The sequence below is a fragment of the Physeter macrocephalus genome, chromosome 13 (assembly GCF_002837175.3).
Source record: "Physeter macrocephalus isolate SW-GA chromosome 13, ASM283717v5, whole genome shotgun sequence".
NCBI classification, from domain to species: Eukaryota; Metazoa; Chordata; class Mammalia; order Artiodactyla; family Physeteridae; genus Physeter; species Physeter macrocephalus.
Window position 1 is genome coordinate 85458497 of NC_041226.1, and position 22574 is coordinate 85481070.

Consider the following 22574-nt stretch of genomic DNA (forward strand, 5'->3'; position numbering starts at 1 on the left):
AAAAGAAAGAATATAGTACATGTATAACTGAATCACTTTGCTGTACACCTGAAACTAACACAACATTGTAAATCAACTATAACCCAGTAAAATTTAAAAAAAAACCAGTCTGACGATCTTTGCTTTAATTGGATATTTATTTACATTTAATTACTGCTCTATTTCAGTGTAAGTCCATTATCCTATTATTTGCTTTTCATTTCCCCAGCCTATTCTGTTTTTTTTGCTTGCCTTTTATTTTTAAAATGTTCTATCTAGTTTTCTCCCTCAGCTTAATTAAAAGACCCTTTGCTCTTCAAGCGTTTACTGTAGAGAAAACTTTACTTACCAGTGTCTAATATGGATTAGTTTTACTTGGTCGTAGACAGGACCAGGACTCACAGAACTGAGCACTCCTGACTTGCAGGCATGTGTTTTAAGAACCTCAGGATGTTCTGTTTCACACAGTCACAGCTTTGCCCTCCTGCCTCCCCTTCTCAGTGCTCGAGTTCCACCTGACACCACCCTTTAGAATTTACCTCGGTGTGGGTCTGTCGTGATGCATTATTTTCCATTCTTATTCGTCTGAAAATGTCTTTCATTCTTAAAGGACTTATTTTGCCAAGCTCAAAATCTGAGGTTGGAAATTATGCTCTCGGCCCCTTGAAGGCACCTTTTCACTGCCTTCTCATTTTCACCATTTCCACTGAGAAGTCGTCTTTAAGTCTTATTACTGCTTTTTTTTTTTTTAAGTAACTTGTCTTTTTTCTTTGCTTAGTTTTTTCTCTTTGATTTTTCAGCATTTTATTACCGTATGTTGAGGCGTGTTATTCATTTTCTTTGTCCTGTTTGGTGTTTGTCTAGCTTTTCTGGTTGCTCTCAGCAGGAGGATTTGTCTGAATCAGAGGTTTATTGTTGCTGAAATCCGGCGACGAGCACTTCATTTAAGTACTCACCAGATCCTATTTAAACTGACATTGTTAACTATATGTGGTCTACTAGCCTACTGAAGCTGTTTTATTTCCCCTTACGTTCCTCAGACGTGTTCTGGAATAAACCGCCGAAGGCATACTGAATTGCTTTCGAGGTCCTTGCTAATGGCCATTTCTTGCACAATTCTTTCCCTTCTCCTCTGCTTGTGCCTGCGCATTACTTACCTTTGCTGGTGCTGGTCAGGACAAAAGAGGTTTCTAAGCTTTGCTACAAACCAGGTGAAAATATGCACACGATATACAAGTAATTTGATTATTTATTTATTTTGAATAAAAAAGTGGCCAAGATAACAATACTAGTGGCTCTGCATACAAAACACAACAGAATTGAGGTTATCTCACATTTACAAAACTGCCAATATGTACAGCACTGGATATTCACAGCAACTTTAATAGACTCTAAGTACCAGAATCCTAAGAGCAATTGAGGGGGATCCAAAATGGGAAAAAGCTAAAAAACCAATGATCTTTCATTAACTGGAAAATTGGCCAACCAGCTAACTGGTAAAGAAAGAGAATCTGCTACCCTTTTCTTGAGTAATAACTAAAATAAGATTGCCCCACAGGACTGCATTTGACAAACATCCTCCATAATTTCCACTTCATTTTCTCTATAATCTTTCCCACTTCAAACTTTTCCCAGAAACCTCTGCCCTACTATCAGATAAAAGCTCAGGACACCAGTATATCTTCAGGGAAAGAAGATAACTAGTGCAAAGGATACAGCATGGTCTGCTTCAGCCCAGGAGACCCAGTTCAAACCCAAGAAAGAATTCTGCCCTCTTCCGGTCATCAGTTCTTCGCAGTTTTGAACACACTGGAAAAAGTGAACCATGCTTCGTCTTACAGGTGGCAGGAAGTTACTCACTCATTCTCTGTATCACCAGCACCTACTCTGTGCAAGGCACTTGACACTTGGTGCTGCAGGAACTACCAAGATGAGACCGACAGTTCCTGCCCTTGAGGAGCTTACAATCTAATAATGAACACTATGTACATACGTATAATGCAGAGAAGCAGCCAATTCTTCTGGATGGGGGTATTCCAAGCAAAATGTGCTATTAGTCTTAAAATTTTTTAACTTACACACTAAAAGTTTAAAACACACCACCTAATTAGATGGTAAGCATTAAAAAACCATCTCTTGGGGCTTCCCTGGTGGCACAGTGGTTGAGAGTCCGTCTGCCGATGCAGGGGACGCGGGTTCGTGCCCCGGTCCGGGAAGATCCCGGAAGATCCCATATGCCGCAGAGCAGCTGGGCCCGTGAGCCATGGCCACTGAGCCTGCGCGTCCGGAGCCTGTGCTCCACAATGGGAGAGGCCACACAGTGAGAGGCCCACGTACGCAAAAAAAAAAAAAAAAAAAAAAAAAAAATCTCCTTTCTATAACCTTAAGTTTTTAGATGTCTGTTCTTTTTATTTCAAAAAATGTCGTATGTAAACAAACACATAATTTGAAGCCAAGCACGAAGATAGCACAGGCATTGGATAAACAAAATATATACTACTCTATACAACACAGACTTATTTTTCTATACAGTCTTATTTCTGTATATACAAGTTTGATGTTCACTTTCTTTTCATACACTGAAGTACAAATCTGAGTCAGTCTTGAAAAAGACAATTCATTTTTGCATTAATACCAAAAAAACACAAAACACCCTAGACCTCACCAGTCTGTTAGCCAAGTGTCAAACTGATAACACATGAAATGCTTCAAAGCCACCACCTCTTACACCATCCAATGAGACCACTTCACAGGATCTTTCTACGAAACTAACAGGAGGACATAATAGTGAGGTAAGCAAGTTTTTACCTTAGAAATAATTATAAGATTTAGAGTTCTGAAATTCAAGTCCACCAACCCATTTACAATATTTCAACTAGACAGCCTGCACCTTTGCTTTATCACATCAGTATGAAAGCATCATCATTCCCCCTTTGCAGCTCCTCCCAAGCCTGGGATGAATGAATGAATGAACACCATGTTGGCTAACCATATAATACTGTGGTAAAGAAACTCACTGTCTAGGACCTCATATCGTATATTAAGTCTCCCCCCCTGGAGTATAGTTATAAGTTAAAATGCAAGATAAAAGCTGAATCACCTAATCTGATTAAGAGGTTGGGGGCATACATATGTATATAACAAAAAGATGAACTTCTTTACAGGACTTCTTTATACAAAGTCTCTCCCCTGTTAAACTGACTGATTTCTACAGCAAGTTTTCAGAAACAGCCATCTTAAAACAAACCATACATGCAGATAGGAGGCTGCAACCTATTTACCAGACTCAGGCCAGCCAGCCAGTCCTGATACTGATGTGTATCTGTGCCAGGGAGACAAGTCTGCATCTTCTGAAAAACCCTGCTGTACACCAGGATAGCGATGCTGTGGGGAGAGTGATCATGAGAAGCAACTCTGCAAAGCTGACTGAATTCAGTGTAAGGACAGGCGAATCTCACGCGCTCTAACATCAGCTTGAACTGCAGATAACTGCAGGTTATCTCAGGAAGATCCTAGCTCCAAAGACTTCTTTTAGCATCAAGAAAGAGCAGTTCAAACCTTAATACCTACGAGACCTGAGACATGGTCTAAAACTCTGCTGGAAACTGCCAGCTGATACTTCCACTAACAGCTAAAGTGCAACCACTTCACTTCAGTTAGATCTGCTATAGAGGCATTTTTACAATCCGACGATGGCGAGGGGAGAGGCTAGATGCCCGAGGCGCTCTGCTGTCAACAGAGCTGCTGAGCCCCGGCCACACAGGTAGCAGCGTGAGAGCACAAGGACGTATTTGTTCACACTCAGTCATGGAGGCCTGCAGACCCCAACAACAGTCCATGCAAGGGCTCGCCGTAAAGAGATGCTTTTATTTGTCCGGCTATTTGCTGTTTGTGCTGTCCCATCTCTAAAAAGAAAAAAGGGCAGAACCTCTCTTTCCCTTAAAAAAATTTAGCCCACTGACTTTGAATACAGCCAGAATTTTTTTTGCTGTCAGGAATAAGTGGCTTGGGGAGCAGAGCGGGTGGCGGCGGGGAGCTGAAGCCAGCCCGCTCTGCCCAGAGTCCAGCCTGGAGGTGTGGGAAATTTCCAACAGGGAAATTATAATTCAGAGTCTTGAAGAAAACCAGATACAGTTTATCAGGTTGTTAACAACTAACACTATTACCCTTAGAAAGAAAAACTACTGTTTAATAGTTTCCTCTAGGAAAGGAGACCTGCTATGTGATTTAGTTTTTAGAAATTTTATCACAAACCTATTTTTCTTTCAAATCTGGTAGATCAAAAGCTGTCCTAAAGCTGAGAGAACTAAAGGGACGGAAAGGAGAGGACCTCTCCTGGAAGGAAAAGCGAGGGAGAGGGTGGTCAGGAGCAGAGAGGATGGATGGACCCGTGGAAATCGTACAGTGACAGTAATTCCTGCTTTCATTCCAGGAGCCGCAGCAATTCACCAAACCCCGATACAGTTCAGTGCTGCCAGGAGAGCGGGTGCTCTGAAAAAGCAGCTCTGTGTTCCTCCAGACAAGACCAATGAGCCTCGATTTCCTCTGCATATTATCTGACACCATTACAGTTACAACAGAATACATTTTAATGTTCAATTATTACCCTTTGACATTCTTTTAACCTAATTAACTGGTGAAGACTGCTAATAGGTCTAGCCCACACGCCCCAACGTTAACATTCTCAAAAACTTCCTAGAGGGAGAAGCAGAAAAATGTCACCCTCGACCATGAGCTTCGCCAGTGGTTCTAATAACTCCTGACATTGAAAAATAATTGGTAGTTTTGGCAGATACAATAGTAGGCAGAGATGGCTTGAAGTCTGGGTAGTGGACATATGAGGATTTCAGAATGAATATCAAGCCTAACAAACTATCAATTTCTTATCTAGAATAACAGGAACAAATTAGCCCTCAACAGAGAAAGTGTGACACAGGTGTGGATATCAGACTCCCCAAATGCAACGCTGTCGTGGCTTAGAAGGTCTAATTGCACAGGACCTTTGCTCCTGCACCTTCATGCAAAGCAGTGGCACCAGGACCGCCTCATCCAGGCCCGGAGCAGTGACAGCTGAAATTAACTTGAAATCCACTACACAGATGAGGTTAAGTTTCAGGAAGGTATAGAGGGCATGGTAAGTGTAAACCAGGAGAGACAATTTCCCCGTGTCCCTCCCGCTCTTCCAGGGCTTCACTGCTCAGCACTCTGTCCCCAAGTATGCTGACCCTCAGGACATTCAGAAGTGCACTGTGTTTGTGATGCTGCCATTAACTGAAAATCTCCTCTCGTTTTCACAGGTCAATGGATTAACCTCCACAGAAGAGGGGAGGGGTGGGGAGAGGGGGCAGAGGGCTCCCAACTCGGTGTGCAGAAATTTGAGGCAGGTGCTGGCTGGATTTCAGCCTTAAGAATGCCATTGGGCAGAGCCCCCGCAGAGAGAAGCCACGTTCTAGTAAAAGAGTTGCCATGTTTACTGCTACCCAGACAAACAAAATAACTCAGGTGACCCTTTCTAGTTTATTCTTAAGAGTCAAATTTTCCCCCCAAATGCATAACTGCTTTAAATGAAAACTTAACGTAAGTTTTAAATGGCAGCAGCACAAAATTCCCCAGTAAGAACAAATCAACTACTAACTCTGATTAGGAGAAAAAAAAAAAAGTGAAACTAAGCATGCTATGATTATAAAAACTGCAATAATTCCTTGACAGGATCTCAATTTTTACTGTCATATTTACTGTAAAGTGAAACAGCTCTAGGCACAAACGACCGCAACTATACAACCTTCTGAGTTGTGTTCTTCCTGATTTTAATGCTGCCTGGTTCTCTCCCTTGACAATCGTTTGAACATGCTGGACCCTGAAGTCTGGATAAACACTCCTCTTGAAATTACCACCAAAATGAGAAAGATGAGCAGACGATGCCAGCAGAATTAAACAGCAGCAGAAATACCGAATTAAACACAGGAGACAAAAACAAAAATTTGAATGGGAAACGAAAGACATTTCAAAGCAGACTGTCTGGAAGCGCCTCTTAAGGGCTCTTGTCTCCAATACCTACGGACAGAGCAGGGAAGACACTAGGTGGGGAGACTACAGGCGGGAGTGCTGTTTCTGTTACACGCTCTCCAAACAGCGAGTGTTTCTCAGTGAGGACAAAATGTCTTTCACTAAGGATACAAAAATAAAAGCAAGAATAAGTGTTAGAATAAAGGCAAAATAGATAGCATTTAATATCCCTTAAATTTCACATTTTGTATTTCCCATCCAACTTGCCAGAAATATGCACCATTTCAAGGTGAGTGCATTACAGTCCTGTTAATTAGCACCAATCCCTAGGATACTTATTTTAAAAATCCAAGAACACTGTAGTTCTAGAATGTCTATTTTAAATTTTAGGTTTCAAGACCAATTAATGTCTAACATCTCTTCTTAACAGTCCACAGGAAAATACCTGTATTATAAATATCGAGGACCTCTGCAGAGAGAAGGAATTCCCAGCCTCTGGTCGACTGAGCTACACACACGATAGCACCAGAGCTCAAGGGTCCACACTTCTGAGCTGCCTGTCTCTTTCTGGAAGTCTCTAGACAGACTCGAGATATAAATGATACGTCTGGAAATATCAACATTAAAAATATTAAATGTTTTAATTTAATACTAAAAGGAGAAAATATTATTTTTCCTCTATGTACAAATATCTCACCAAGTTGTCACAGGTAAGTCTGAAGAGGGTTGTGACGCAGGTGAACAGGAATGCTTGACATCCTTATACCTGTGAAGGAGTCAGAGCAGGAAACTGATGACATGGGAGAGATCATTAAAAATAAGTCACAATTATTAACTTACAAGAGTCACCTGATCTTTTGACACATTAAAACCAACTTTAGTCTTGGCTTCAACCTCTTTAAAATATACAGTTTTAAGAAAATGTTTTCAATATGCATGAAAAACAAACAACTGGCAGGATGCAGATCTGCAGCTATTTGTTGAGAACAAAATATCAGGCCCACAGGGTGTTTCAGACACTTTAATATCTGCTGGGACACTGCATACCACGTACCAGGTAACTAAAGCTCCCTGGAGCCACAAGGCAGTTGCAGACCAAGGCCAGGATTAAAAAGCCTAACTCGGCCCAGCAAGGCCCTTATCCATACTCCCTAGAAAGGACCGTTCTGTTCTGAGAAATGACAGGGCATGCGTTTTGTTCAAACTGCTTCAGTCAAGACACTTGAAAAATAAGTGTTCCTCATTGGCAAGGAGTTGGGGGATAACGTTCATCTCAAAAGGACTTAAAATCTCTGCACTCAGTCACTTTAAAGACATCCTTTAGTCCCTGGAGACAGAGAACGCACTTCAGCAGCAAGTCCCCACATGCCCTATGTACAGTCATGAAGGGCGCCTCTCCTCTTGCGCGCCCTAGCTCTTGGGGCTGGACGGCACTTTCCACAGCAGGGTACATGCCCTTTCCATCTTCCCATCGTGGACATTCAGAAGACAGGAGAATCACAGAAAGGGCAGGGGCTTTGCAGTAACCTCTTAATCCAGTCAGGATCTGCAAAAGTAAGACAAGCAGTATTGAGCGTAAACTTCAGAAAAGGCAATCAAATGGGATGAGCCCTGGGTGGACCACAGTATTAAGGGATGGGCATTCTGGTCCCAGCTCTGTGTCCCTGGGCAGAGCCCCTCACTACAACATTCTAGACGAGGCTGGACTAAATCTGTGGTTCCCAAAGCTAAGTGCGTGATGAAATAGGAAAATAAGGGTAATGAATGAGTGTTTCATAAAGCTAAATTTATTCTGTTTAAAAAAAGGACTATACTTTGTTCTGAGTACATCCTTCATACATGGATAATGTTAAAATACTCATAAAATTACAGTAACGGTAACTTTAAAAAATACATTACTTGGAAAAATAGAAACATGGCAACACTGTGTCAACACTTTCTCCCCCTTTCAAAAACTTCCCTGGTCTGTGAAATACTGTGCTCTACTGCTTAGTACTCTCCAGGTCTCAGCGATTCACATTCTTCCCAAGAGCTGTATGTGGCTCAACACAAAGTCAACTGGCAGGTGTGGTTTTTTTTTATTTGTTTCCATCTTTTCCTGATTTCCTGTCTAAATAGTATACCAATTCTCAATTGCAATAAGTGTTTAAAAGTCCCCCAAAATTTGCTTCAAAATAATCCAATGAGAGGAGGGAAGAGGGGGAGGACTACAGATGAAACACACAAGGTCACGAGCTGGCAATTTCTGAAGTTGAATGATGGGTACATCAGAGTTTCTTATACTCTTTTTCTCTACTTTTATGATTGCATTTTCCATAACAAAGAGTTAATACAGAACACAAGCTGCCAACACACCAACTTCTCAGAATTAGAGAGCTTCAGCCAGGTTAGAGCAAAAATCAATAAGGGTGTAGTTTTACACAGAACATTTTGTTTTTCTTGAGACCACAAATTACCCCCAAAGTGTACACAGGTGTATAATGGTGTCGAGTTAGCTCATTTGGTTAGTGTGATGTTAATGAACCTCAGGTCATAAACTGACACTCATGGGACTGTTTACATCACTAATTCCTGACTCACATCTACGATCTTATTTCCAACTAGTTATGTCATAAATGTGGGCTTTGTCACTGGGGCTATCAGGAGAGAGAATACTGACCAGCCCGAAAAAGAATCCCACGATGGCTACTAGAAGGATGACTGCAAGTGCATGTCCCTGTTTCAGCAATGCTGTCTTTGTATACGTTATCAGTTGCAGAGTTTTCCTGCAAATACTATATAGTCTATACATGCCATCTAAAACAAGCTGTTTTGAATAAATAATGTGCTTGCAGTGACAGAACAGTAAACTGCAGCCCTACTTACCTACCTACTAGAGTGCAACAGGTAAGTTAACATGAATATTCCATCCAGTGATCATTTTTTCATTAGCTGTGGTTCAGGATAATAGTGTACGGAGCACAAGGAGCCTGCTCAGCACCCCTGACGGCGCAAGACTAAGCAGGATGGAGGACCTGGGGGTGCTGGCACAGTGCCAGCATGCTTAACCTCACCCTCCCCCAAGCTGGGAAAGCGTTCACCTTCTGGGGCTGGATGGCGGGCAATGCTGTCATGGAGCAAACACCTTCTGTATATCAAACTCTGGCAGGACTGGTAGGTTAAAAAGCACCTGAAAGCAGACAGATTGTATCATCAGTTCTACTAACGGTGGAAAGCAGCACAGTGTTGAAGGTAACTCACCACATACAGTTATTCTAAAACCACAAGTTAACTAAGTGAAGGGCAAAAACAGTTCACAAATGCATGGCAACAATGCACCCCTCTGCACAGGCCAGACCTACCCCACCCCACACTCAGCAAAGGGGAAGTGTTGGTCAGGCTAAACCAAGAGACACAAAGCTTCTAATCCAGACAGTCACGGCAGCTTCTTTTTTTTGCCATGTTTGCAGCACTAAGAATGCAGTCTGCTTACACCTGATTGCACTGTTAATTTTTCATATGTTAAAAAAAAATCAATTATGTATTATACTGGAAACTATTCTTGTTAGTGATTTTTAAGATTAGGTGTAAGCACTGTCTTTAAGAATCCGACAGCACAGTGGGGAAAACCTGAAAGATCTAGAAGACAAAATTAATGGTGCAAAAAAAGAAGGGCCATGAACAAAAAGCTCAGAGGTTCAATTCCATCCAATGACCATTCAGTGAGTGTGTACCAGGACCAGGCAAATAAGGGAAGGTGGGCAGCCACGGGATATGAGAGAGAGCGCTGGGCTCTGCGCACAACGTCTTCTGCAGGATAACAGTGTTTAGCATGAGCAACTAAGCAGGAAAAAATACGAAGAGGAAGGGAGGGTTGGGGGAAGGAATTCCAAGTAGGTTTACCCTGAGCAAAGACTGGGTGTACAGGAAGAAAGAGTATACCTGAGTGGGAGCAGCACCCATTCTCCCCGGGAGAAATCACACCCAGGTATTCTGGCACTAACTTCAATCAGCAAAAATGAAAATAATTTTTGTGGAAGAAGCCATCTGAGAGACAACAATGTATAGTGGTTACACATGGAAACTCTGGAGCCAGAAGGCCAAGTTCTCAGCTCTGCCGTTAACTGCCTGTGTGCCTCTGGACAAATTCGAACTTCCCCGGGCCCCAGTTTCCTCATCTGTAAAAATGGGAACAGCGGCGGTGCCCCTCGTGTGGCTCAGGATGCGTGTACTGCTTACAGTCGTGCCTGGCACGCTGGCAGCGCCAACAGGCGCAAGTGGCTACTGTTACGAGGCCACTACTATTACAAGCTTGTTTCCTCTTCTCCCCAAACACAAGGCGGAACGGTCAGGTCAGAAGAAGTCTAGGGACACAGCGACGGCCGGGAAAGCCAGACATCCATCAGTAAGAGAGGGAGTAATGGAGCATCCACGCAGTGGAAAACCCTATAGCCGTTAAAAACGGGATCTATGTACTGAGGTGGAAAGTGCCCACAACATCTTGCTAAGAGAACACGCAAGTTGTTAGGGTAGTTCTATGTAGCACAATCCTGTTTCTATTGGAAATAAACTTTAAAAACCTACTGAGTGCCTACCACACACCAGGCATTGTTCTAGAAATAGCCATGAACAAAACAACCAAACTGCCTGTCTTCACGAACTTTCTATTCCAGAGAAAGGAGAAAACATAAAGTAAAAAATATATTAAGTGGGACTTCTCCGGTAGTGCAGTGGTTAAGAATCTGACTGCCGATGCAGGGGACACGGGTTCGAGCCCTGGTCCGGGAAGATCCCACATGCTGCGGAGCAACTAAGCCTGTGCGCCACAACTACTGAGCCTGTGCTCTAGAGCCCGTGAGCCACAACTACTGAGCCCACGTGCCACAACTACTGAAGCCCATGCGCCTAGAGCCCATGCTCCGCAACAAGAGAAGCCACTGCAATAAGAAGCCCACGTCACGCAACGAAGAGTAGCCCCCGCTCGCCGCAACTAGAGAAAGCCTATGCATAGCAACGAAGACGCAATGCAGCCAAAAATAAATAAAATTATAAAAAAGAAAGAAAAGGTTCTTCATTTAAAAAAGATACATATATATAGATATATATATATATATAAAGTGGTGATAACTGCTAAGGAGGAAAATAAAGCAAGGAAGAGGGATGAAGACTGCATACTGAGAGGGGACAGGGATGTCACCAGGTGTCTCGATTTGAGGCAGCGTGGCGGGAAGGAAGCCTGTGGACACCTGCTGGAAGAGCACCCCGGGCAGAGAGGACAGCCAGTGCAGACGTCCAGGGTGGGAGGGGTGCCGCGTGTACCTGAGGAACAAGGAGGCCAGTGCACCTCGAGTGAAGTCAGCAAGCAGGAGAAAATGTAGACAAGATCAGAGAAGGGATGGGGACCAGGCCATGGAGTCTTGACCACTGAATGGATTTTAGCTTTTACTCATCAGAAATGGGCAGCCACTAGAGAGTTTTGAGCAGAGGGGGTGACATGAGCTGATGAGGTCATAATAGAATCACAACCTCAGCTCTACTTAGAACAGCCTGGAGGGGGCAAGGAAAGACACAGAAGATGGGCTGGGAGATAACTATAATAATCTGGGCAAGAGATGATGGTGTCTTGGACCAGGGATGCAGAGGTGGAGGTAGCAAGAAAAGGCTGGATTCAAATTTGAAATGCCTTTAAAACTTCCAAACAGAGCAACTGAGCAGGTGCTTAGATATGAAGTCTGGACTGAAGGGGAGCGATTCAGACTAAAGCAATATGTTTAAGTCACCAGTGTACAGATGATAGGCGACAGCCCAGGGAGAGTGCTGACAGAAGAAAGACAGGTCCAAAGACGGACATCAAGGAGATACTGTGTCCAGAGGGCCAGGTGGTAACAAAGTGCTTTAAGGAGGAGGAAGAGGGAGTGATCAACTGTGTCACACGCGGCCCATGGGGCCATAAGATGAGGACACGCCAAGGTTCCCTCTTAGAGTGAGACGGAGGAAGACCTCTACCTTTTGGTAGAGATAAACCAAACAGAGTACCGAAGCACTTTATATTCTATTAACTTCAGCAGGTATTACTTTTGTCATACTGATTTTTAAAAATTTAATGCTACTTCAAAGCAAAATAATATTACCAAAATAAATAAACCCCTATATACAAGAAGCAGGAAAAAAACCCATCATTAAAGGGTGTCTTGCTAGAGTCAAACGGATGGTAAAAAGCCCACACCAGGTTTTATAGTAGCAGCTTTTCTCCAGCCTAATGGCACGGGCAACATATACTTTGGATAAACACTTTACTGTGGTTTGTGTGACACAAAACTGGAAAATGAGCAAAAGCAGCTTACCGGAGCCAAATGTGGCCATTGGAACAGACTGCCTGTTTGCGATCTGTGAACGGCAAAATCTCTTTACACAAACTACAGTGCTCAGGGAAAGTTTGCTTGTTCATCTTCTTTGAGATGTGTCCGATCAGCACCTAGTAAGACAAACCAGCAGTCAGCAGTGTTTTGTGGTGAGTGCAGGGCTTCCCGACACAAAGGAGAAATGGAAAACTACACGGTATCTTACACAGGACAGGAGCTCTGAATCTCCACATAGGCCCATCACGCTCTCTGAAAAGTAAAAAAGCTGGACCTTCAACTTGTGTCAACTGGCTGAGTACAATAAAATAAATTCATGGGCTTCCCTGGTGGCACAGTGGTTGAGAATCCGCCTGCCGATGCAGGAGACACGGGTTCGTGCCCCGGTCCGGGAAGATCCCACATGCCGCAGAGCGGCTGGGCCCGTGAGCCATGGCCGCTGAGCCTGCGCGTCTGGAGCCTGTGCTCCGCAACGGGAGAGGCCACAACAGTGAGAGGCCCGCGTACCGCAAAAATAAATAAATAAATAAATTCAGGCACCCTGTGACGACAGAGTGAACTTTACCCACTAAAGGAAAAACTGTTCTGAAAACGCAAATCTTATTACTTGCCTTTAATTGCTTCTGAAACAAGGACTTCAGAGTTCTGTTAGAAGACAAAGTATTCAGCTATACTTACAATGTTCTGACTTTAAGAAAGAAAAGCATAATCTCTATAGGCAAAATATCATGTGAAACACTAACTCTGTAGAACTATACAAATGTCTATTCTTTATGAAAAGCTTACGAAGTAAAAAGATAATCAAGATTAAAAAATAATAACTTCCCCTTCTGATGGCCCAAAGACCCATGACCAATCTAGTCAACCTGCAATTGGAGACCAACCGACCCCACAGCAGAGGCATGGCGGGATCCACCGTGGGAGTGGGAGAGATGGATGGGGCAGGCTCTGGGCCTTGGCCCTACTTCAGCTTTGTTTCTCTGCTTTGTTTATTAGAACTGCATCACTCCAAAAATGAAAGTCTGAAAAACACTGATCTACTTCATTATTTTGTTGGAAAAACACCTTTACCAGCTATATTACTGGGAGGTATGGGATACACCAATCCTTAAGAACCACCTTGTCTTACTAGCAGATAAATGTCCTTCAAAGTTTTAATCCATTGACACTTAAGCTCTTGTGTAAGAACTTCTTAGTCTGCGATTCACTAAAATTAGTTCACTGAAGTTCTGAAGGGTATCTCAATAGCTCAAAAGGGTGGCTTACCTACTCTACATATAATTTACAAATTTAAAGCGCATTAACTTTTGGCCTTTTTGGCCTTGAAAATTCTAATTTATGGTCCCTTACAGCACGGACAACCAATGTACTAGGTTTGAAAAGATTCATTTTTATGCACACAGTAGGATTTTACTTTATTTTATTTTTTAGATATTGAAAACAAAATTTATTCCCTGTCTTTCAAAATACGTGCACTTATTAAGAAAACTGTCCAATGGTTTACTGTCAGATTTCACAAGCAACCTTCAAAGCAGGGGATAAGGAAAGTTATAAATTCCAAGTTACAAGTTAAGTACTCTCCTCAGCCTTTAACTAGTAAACTCCAAAACAAAAGACATTTGTTTTACGCAGTAGGATTTTAAAACATGAAATGTAAGGTTTTCAATCAAAACTCAGTTGCTGTAGATGGGCAGAGGCATAATCTTCCCTTCTTTAAATTGGCTCTGTTGGAACCAAGAAACTATGCTAAATGTAGCTTTCCACGCTCATGCAGCATCTGGACAATTATTCTGAATCATTGCCAACCAGCTTCCATTACAAATTTCCTAAAATGTTTTTGTTAATATTTTACACTTATAATATCCCTGCTAGGTCCTAAGAACCAGTGATACCAGAAAACTCTTCCACACAATTTAGACCACAATGAAACAATTCTTAAAAGTTGACTTTCAAAGATGAAAAGTCAGTACATGAACAGTACATCTTAATTACTCGGGTGTGAATGAAAGTACTGCCTGCCATATCAGTAAACAAAGGATGTTGCAGCCATCGAGCCATCACATTACAGCTGCCCGTCGGTGAGCCCTGAGGGATCTCATGATGGAGGCAGGATCCCCCCCTCCCCGCTGCACCCTGCCACCCTGCCCCGGCACCTAGCAGTCAGCCGCTACAGCTACCCCGGGCAGTGCACCGAGGAGGCTCGGGATGAGGAGCACAGGACCCTGGCCCCATGTAGCTGAGGTGCACATCAAAGGAAGGATCTCAGTGAGCCCCGACTTTGCATCTTCCCAGACATAGAAAAGCGCTAAATTCCTTAACTTCAGATATCTGGTTTTCCTTAATTAACAGTAATCTTTAATGCTCCAACTACCCGGGTCTTTGTTGCAACAACTCCAATATATCCTGGCTCCACCCCCTTTCCCCTTGGGAGCAGTCCCTCAGAGCTGAGATGCTGTGTCCCAGGCTGAAGTCCTCAGTTTTGTCTGCCAAATAAAATGTAACTCTGAACTTTTAGGTTGTGTATTTTTTTTCAGTCAACATCAGATTGTTGCAAACATCCTTAAGAAATAATTTTAGGGGTGTACGGGTACACACACACACACACACCCCTTTCCAACAAGAAAATGCAACAAGTGATTCGCGAATGGTTTAACATGAGGCATGAAGATATCTGAATTTATTACCTGCAATTAATATTTTAGATAAGACTTTAGGCAGTGAGAATAAATATCAATCTTCAGAGTAAAAAGAACCACAGACACCTGTGGTCCTGAATATTTTAGTATACAGTATGTTCCTTAAAACACAATTCTTCAGGATTTTAGAAGCTGTTAGCTCAGGATTCCTGATTAATAAGTCTATATAACACTGAGCTACACAAAGTTAAATGATTTCTTTCCTATAGGAATTCCCAGAACCCTAAGAAGGATGATGTACACTGGGAACCTTTAAGAGGAGTACAGAGTATGCAGTATTTCCCCCAAGCTTAGAACCCTACTGTTCTGTCAGGCAACTTGAATTCTGTGAAATACATTTTGGATAATACTGTAAGATTGTTCTACCATCAAAATAAAGATTATACCCAGTGTTTGTAACAACACAACACAACACAACACAACACTGTGTAAGTGATCATCTGTTCACCTCCTGTGCCCTTCTAGCCTAAATCAGAAGAGACCCTCAAGTGCTATCAAATGGAAACAGTCCGGCCAGTCCTCCCACTCCCCAGACCTTCTGCAAACAGGAAGGGAAGGAGGGTGTGCCCTACTTGCCCTGCTGGGTCTGCCCAATCACCACGTAGTCTGCTTCTGGGGCTCATCCACAGCCTGGAAATCTCCCAAACCTGGCGGATCAATCAAGGCCACAGTGAGAGTAAGAACTGAAATATTCTTTGTGTGATATGAATATGTCCTCTGCATTAATCTGTTGCTTATTTATTCTCCTGCACCTCATGCCAATCAATTACCTAAAAAATGTCAAAGCAGAAGTTGAGCTTTACGAATTAAGTTTAGGTCATTTCTTTCTCACAAAGAAAGCAGACTTTTCAGTTTCAGTGTTTTTGTGAATAAACACCTACCCGTGCGGTTCTGTCATCATACTCTTCATCAGACATTAAAAAGTTACAGAGTCCCCGCGTGGGGATGCTAGTGTTTTCTGTGATCCAGGTGTGCAGGTATACTTCGCCTAAGACTCGCTTCATGTGCTCCCGGGTCAAGTGCATTTCCACAGCTTCAATTTTGCCTTGGATTTCAAGGAGTTTCTCTTCCATTGGCTCTCGGCCTCCAGCGTCTCCAGACCGAGTGAGCGAGTCGTCTGCGGGGCCCTCCGGATCGCCTTCTCTGCTCCCCTCCTGAAGGCCCTGCTTATTCGTCTGTTCGGAGGAGGTGCCTTCTTCCTGCTGCGCGCCCTCAGCATTGCCCGTCCCAGGTGAGTCAACTAGTAAGATTTTTGAGTCCTCAAGGATGGGTCTGCATAAGGCTTCTGAAGCGGTTTTCTGCATCGACTGGTATAAAATCCTCAGGAGGAAGAGTTTGAAACGCCAATAATAGGTGGCCCCACTGCTTTCAATCTTTTTTTCCAAAGCTTCTTGTAAAAACTGAGGGATACGTTTATCTTTTAAAATCTTCCAGCGTACTAGGTCTATTAAATCTACCTGCTTAAAGAGATTTTGAACTGAAGATTCCAGAAGCTGAGCAGCTGCCTCTTCAAAGGTTTTGAGAGTAACGAACTGAACCTGGTAGTTTTTGTTAACGGGATGGAGGCCGTTGACCATGCCCTCAGTGGTAATGGCGGCCAGGTACGCACCACAGGGGCTCACGGCTATCCCATGTGTCCTCACTGAGCCAAACACATCCGAGAGTTTAATCAACTGGTGTTCAAACTTCAATGCAACATCTGTGAAAATGGGAATCAGCTGCCTCACCTTCCCATCACTGGAACAAGTATATACCGTCCCATTCTGCCTGTCTGCAGTCATGGAGACAATCGGCAGTGAGTGCAGGCCAGTGACGTGAGAATTGTGAACATTCAGACCTGCTTTGGAGATCAGAAGAAGACACCAAAACACATAGGGTCCTCTTGCGGCCACCACTAAGCTACAACTACACTTCTGGTAAGGGTGATACAGCGGTACACACTTGATGCTGTGTACTGGCAACTGGTCCATTTCTTTCCACAAGACGACAGGCTGCCTTAACGTGAAATAGCCTTTAACTGCTTTGAGATTGACAGGAAGAATTTTTACAGGTCCAAAAGCGCTCCCCACGATAAGGCCGCTCATTTTCCGATTATTGTGCTCATATTCCCACCAAAACAAAACACTAGGAGAGTTGATTCCTGACTCAATTGTGTTGCATGAAGAGATAGATTCCTTTCCTACAAACGGTAGCTGAAACTGCCACACAGCAATGTTACCGTTTTCAAAGAGGACGGCCAGGAGCACGCTGCCCACGTCACGGCACTCGTTGTTATGCTTGACCTGCTGAGTGGTACAGATGCCTGACCACTCCATCCTGACTGGTGTCTGCATGCTGTGTCTCCTCTGAAACTCAGCAAAATCCCTGAGATTCCCTTCCGGGGCCTCACTCTTAGAGAACCTGTAACTGGTCTCATAAAGACGTTCTCCATAAATCTCCGTCAGATCGACCAGCTGGACCCACTGCAGTCTGTTGAGGTTAGCCTGGATGGTCAGGCGATTGTCCATGGTCAGTGCTGCCAGGAGGCACCTGCCATTAGCATCACAGCCCATGGGGGACCAGCTAGTGTACTTGAATCCTCTCAATGGTGGCAAAGCCTTCCCCTCAGGGTTGAACACCCTGTCCAACATGAAAGTCTGACTGACTGTGGGGTCTTCAGAGGCGGCAAATTTCTCCTTACACTCAGCAACTTCCGTTTTTGAGCCAACCTGAAAATAAGAGATATAAAAACTATCAGATAAATATTTCATTCTAAGAGGACTATATTTATATTGATTAGAGTGAATTAACTGATTCACATAAATACATAAATCAGTTACATGTTTACATATTATAAATATGTAAAACAGTAATTTGATTATCAGTTCTGTTAACTTTGGCATGACATGCATTTAAAAGATCAAGCACATGTCTGAAACTAAATGAGCATTCACTCAGGAAATGGCAATTTTTTTTTTTAAGGATCAGAATAAGTACTGTCATTATTCATAGCCTCATTTCCACATTGTTCTCAGAATTGACATATGCAGTAGCAATGACAGAGATGTACTTGATTCTAAAGAGTCAGCTAAGCATTCTGCTGAACTAGTCACAAAACAATAAAGGAGAAAGTCATGAAAAAATATCGATCTATATACATCTTTGATACAATTAGATGTTTGGATTTTTAACAATATTTTTATAATACAAATGTCAGCTCTTAAGTTTTCTATCTGAAATTTCATTTACAAATTACGCTGAGAGCAACTCCAACAGTTCTGTCCACTGTTTCTTTTCTTTTTTTAAAAATTAATTAATTTATTTTTATTAATTTATTTTTGGCTGTATTGGGTCTTCATTGCTCTGTGCAGGCTTTCTCTAGTTGCGGTGAGCGGGGGCTACTCTTCGTTGCGGTGCACAGGCTTCTCACTGCGGTGGCTTCTCTTGTTGCGGAGCATGGGCTCCAGGCGCATGGGCTTCCGTAGTTGTGGCACGTGGGCTCAGTAGTTGTGGCTTGCGGGCTCTAGAGCGCAGGCTCAGTAGGTTTGGCGGACGGGCTTAGTTGCTCCACGGCATGTGGGATCTTCCCGGACCAGGGCTCGAACTCGTGTCCCCTGCATTGGCAGGCGGATTCTTAACCACTGCGCCACCAGGGAAGTCCCTGTCCACTGTTTCTATAGAATAATGTCCACTGCCGTTAGACTATTTGCTGTTCCCTGAACACTCCCACTCTGCCTTCCCTGGCTCCCTTGTGTAGAATGCTCTGTTCCTCCTATTTGAATCCCATCCCTCCTACCAGGCCAAACTCTATGAGGTCTTCTGAGATCATTCTAGCTTTCATTCATCTCTCCCTCCTCCAAGTCTGTAACATACATGAGCAGTGCTATTTATTTAATGTCCAGGTGTACAATGGTGAGCTCTTTAGAAAGATTTTAAACGGACATTAAAGATAAAGGAGATGGGGCTTCCCTGGTGGCGCAGTGGTTGAGAGCCCACCTGCCGATGCAGGGGACACGGGTTCGTGCCCCGGTCCGGGAGGATCCCACATGCTGCGGAGCGGCTGGGCCCGTGAGCCATGGCCGCTGGGCCTGCGCATCCGGAGCCTGTGCTCCGTGCCGGGAGAGGCCACAACAGTGAGAGGCCCGCAAAAAAAAGATGGAGGAGAGATGAATGACCAAAAGAAAGTGGTCCAGAGCTATAAGAAAATAGCCAGAAAGGCTAAAGCCAAAAAAGAACACAGGTCACTTAAAACAAGGTTTCTGTTGTTAGAAGCAGGAAGAAGAAAAGGACTTGAACCACTGTCTTCAGAGAAATGGGTAACAGAGAAAGCAGAATCTTTCGAATCCTCTTTAGTGTCAATCTTCTTTTACATAGAGGCTGATCTTCAAACTGGAAAGGGTAGATTAAACATGATTAAAAAGGAATTCAAGCCTAAATATACATGGATATAACAAAACTCACTTTAAATGAGTTTAAGTCCCCAAGCCCAGAGGAATTACACTCCAGAACATAGAAAGACCTTGGAAGATGAACTCAGAACCATTACATTCCTCGATAAAGCTTGGACAACTAGCGACGTGTCAGAAAACCATAATGCAACAAATAGTTAACTGCTAAATTGCATAATACACAAGCATATAAAATGAAAGGTAGATATAAAGTCCAACAAATGAATTAGAAGACTAACTTTTCCTAAAGTGTGTTAAACAGAACATCACTCCCCTAAATTGCCCTTTGAAAACGAGGTCTATAACCAAATGAGTTTTGAAAATGCTATATTATACATTATTCCCCGTCGAGAGTTACAGCCAGGGAGCTACTGAAGAGACTTATTTAAACAGAGTTATCCAAACTTTTATTTTTTATTTACTTATTTTTTTTTTACCATTTTTAAAAATTTGGGGTATAGTTGCTTTACAATGTTGTGTTAGTTTCTGCTGTACGGAGAAGTGAATTAGCTACACGTACACACATATCCCCTTTTTTGGATTTCCTTCCCATTTAGGTCACCACAGAGCACCGAGTAGAGTTCCCTGTGCTGTACAGCAGGTTCTCATCCGTTACCTATTTTATACATAGTAGTGTGTACATGTCAGTCCCAATCTTCCCAGTTGATCCCACCCCCACCCTTCCCCCCTTGGTGTCCACACGTCCCAACTTTTTTTTTTTTAAACAACAGAACCTTTGGGGGGCTGTCATCTCTGGAAATTGTGTCTTGGGCAGTGTATCTTGATTTTAGGGTAGTCTCTTGGATACACCTACAGACATGCTGGAGAAATACTGACTGGAAATTCCAATTAAATACAGGTGTCACTGGCTAACCTGTTAATAAAACAATGCTAATCAAAGCCCAGAGCTTTGGATGGGTATATAAAATCTGAGTGAAAATCATTCCTGTGATGCCAGACTGCCTGCATTCAAATCCGGGCTCTATCATACACTAGCTCTGTAACCCTGAGCAAACTGTTTAAACCTTCTGGCTTTAATTTCCTCGTCTATAAAGAGTAAAATAATACATGTTCTCATAGAGTTTGGAAGGTTAATTAAGTCAATGTATGTAAAGCACATACTAATAAATAATAAATGTTATCTATGATGACAATTATTAATACTCTCTGAGGATTAAGTAAATGTTAATGAGACCTAATAAAAGTATGTAAAATGCAGGGTAGATAGGCATTAAGTTGTCCACCAAATGAAGGGTAGATATAAAATTGTTCACCAAATCCCATAATACTGTAAACTAAGCAATAATCCTCAGACTAGGATAATTTACTATTACAGTAAAAGCTACTATAGAACTGAAAGTAAACTTACAGAATGTATAACCCCAAACAGCAGCACAGAATGAAATAAAGGAAGCTCAAGCTTGGTCCTACTCACTGCAGGAAGAATCCTTAACGGAATGGAGAGCAGTGTGGATGTCAGCCAGTAGGGAAAATCCTTAGGGTTTTTTGTGCAGTAATTTCTAATATGTTAGGTGGTTTGAATTAGCCTACTGCACCTCCCCTCAACTCTCCATATCACAAAACTAGTTAACAAATCAAAACAAGTACTCAGATGCCCTGGGAGCATACCAGTTAAGACTCCAGCTCCCAGAGGCTGACCCCCAGCCAATCATTTGACTATAACTATCCTGTTCCTAGTTGGCCACTATTACAACTAATAGCTACGTACTTTGTAAGCACCTAACAAATAAAAACTCATTTGAAGCTATTAGACAGCAAACTTCTTGAGGGCAGGAATATAATTCCAAAGACAAGAAATAGTTATTTAACTTAATGTAGTAGATGGAGTTAATATTACTAACGTTCTTAACAACTGATACAAATTAGTTATGCATATATTATTAGAATTTGGAACTGTGTACAACTAGGTGATTCATTAAATCAGCAGTCCAATGGGGAAAAAAACTGCAACTTACTCTTTTTTTAAAAAAATTAATTAATTTAATTTTGGCCGCGTTGGGTCTTCGTTGCGGCGCGTGGGCTTGTCATTGCGGTGGGTGGGCTTGTCATTGCGGTGGCTTCTCTTGTTGCAAAGCACGGGCTCTAGGCGCGCAGGCTTCAGTAGTTGTGGCACGCGGGCTCAGTAGTTGTGGCTCGCGAGCTCTAGAGCGCAGGCTCAGTAGTTGTGGTGCATGGGCTCAGATGCTCCACGGCACGTGGGATCTTCCCGGACCAGGGCTCGAACGCGTGTCCCCTGCACTGGCAGGCGGATTCTTAACCACTGCGCCACCAGGGAAGTCTGCAACTTATTCTTAAGTCACTATTTTATCGCTTTTCAGATTTATATCATTCACCTTTATATCACGTAACCTCAGTGCCCAGGACAATAACTTGCAAATAGCAGATAATATGTCAACTATTATTTAACTGCATATTTTCCTGAAAAAATTCATAATCTAAATAACGATCAGACAAAAGCTTCAAAGAGGTTTAGTATCTACCTTCTAGCAGTGCTACATACTGAAATCTAGGTTGCAGAATGTCCATCTTTCATGTTAGAGCGAGCTGGACAGCACCAAGTAGATTTAAATCCACAGGGACTGTCAACGGGTAGTGCAATCAAAGTACAGATAGAGACTTCTTTACATTCCTACCATTACTCCAGTTTTATCCCACAGAAGCCTCTTTTAGAATCGCAGGACAACTCAGCATTCATTCAACAGGCAGTGCTAGGCTAATAAGACTGCTAACTGATTGGTGGTTTCTGTGATGTGCATACCGAAGAACAGTGCAGAAGGGGAAGATGCCACTAATTAATTTCAGGAAAGCAATCAATTACCAGAGGGATATATAAAGACTTCCTATTACTCATTTTTCAGGTGTGGAACCAACGACAGAGTCAAATTTTTATCAGAATACAATACTATAAATAACTTCATATCCACAGCCATAGCATTAACCCAGACTCCTTCCTTCATACTTGTATGACTAATTTTTTTTTTTTTTTTTTTTTGCGGTACGTGGGCCTCTCACTGTTGTGGCCTCTCCCGTTGCGGAGCACAGGCTCCAGACGCGCAGGCTCAGCGGCCATGGCTCACGAGCCCAGCCGCTCCGCGGCACGTGGGACC

General features: G+C 42.9%; 1 protein-coding gene across 2 annotated transcripts in view; it reads right to left on the minus strand.

Annotated features, from left to right (window-relative positions):
- Positions 1-849: 849 nt before the first annotated feature.
- GTF3C4 (general transcription factor IIIC subunit 4) overlaps positions 850-22574 on the minus strand; it is a 24719-nt gene continuing 2994 nt past the window's right edge. The window contains exons 2-6 of one of the 2 annotated variants that reach the window (XR_003682554.2): positions 15901-17727; positions 12309-12439; positions 9066-9154; positions 6683-7531; positions 850-6592 (exon numbers count right to left, since the gene is read on the minus strand). Coding sequence is in view for 1 of the 2 variants with exons in the window: in XM_007101473.4 (XP_007101535.1) it covers positions 7467-7531; positions 9066-9154; positions 12309-12439; positions 15901-17727 (2112 nt within the window). In the remaining variant the exon portion in view is untranslated. Of the gene's footprint in view, positions 7532-9065; positions 9155-12308; positions 12440-15900; positions 17728-22574 lie in introns of both variants that reach the window. The other variant, XM_007101473.4, reaches the window with a different exon arrangement.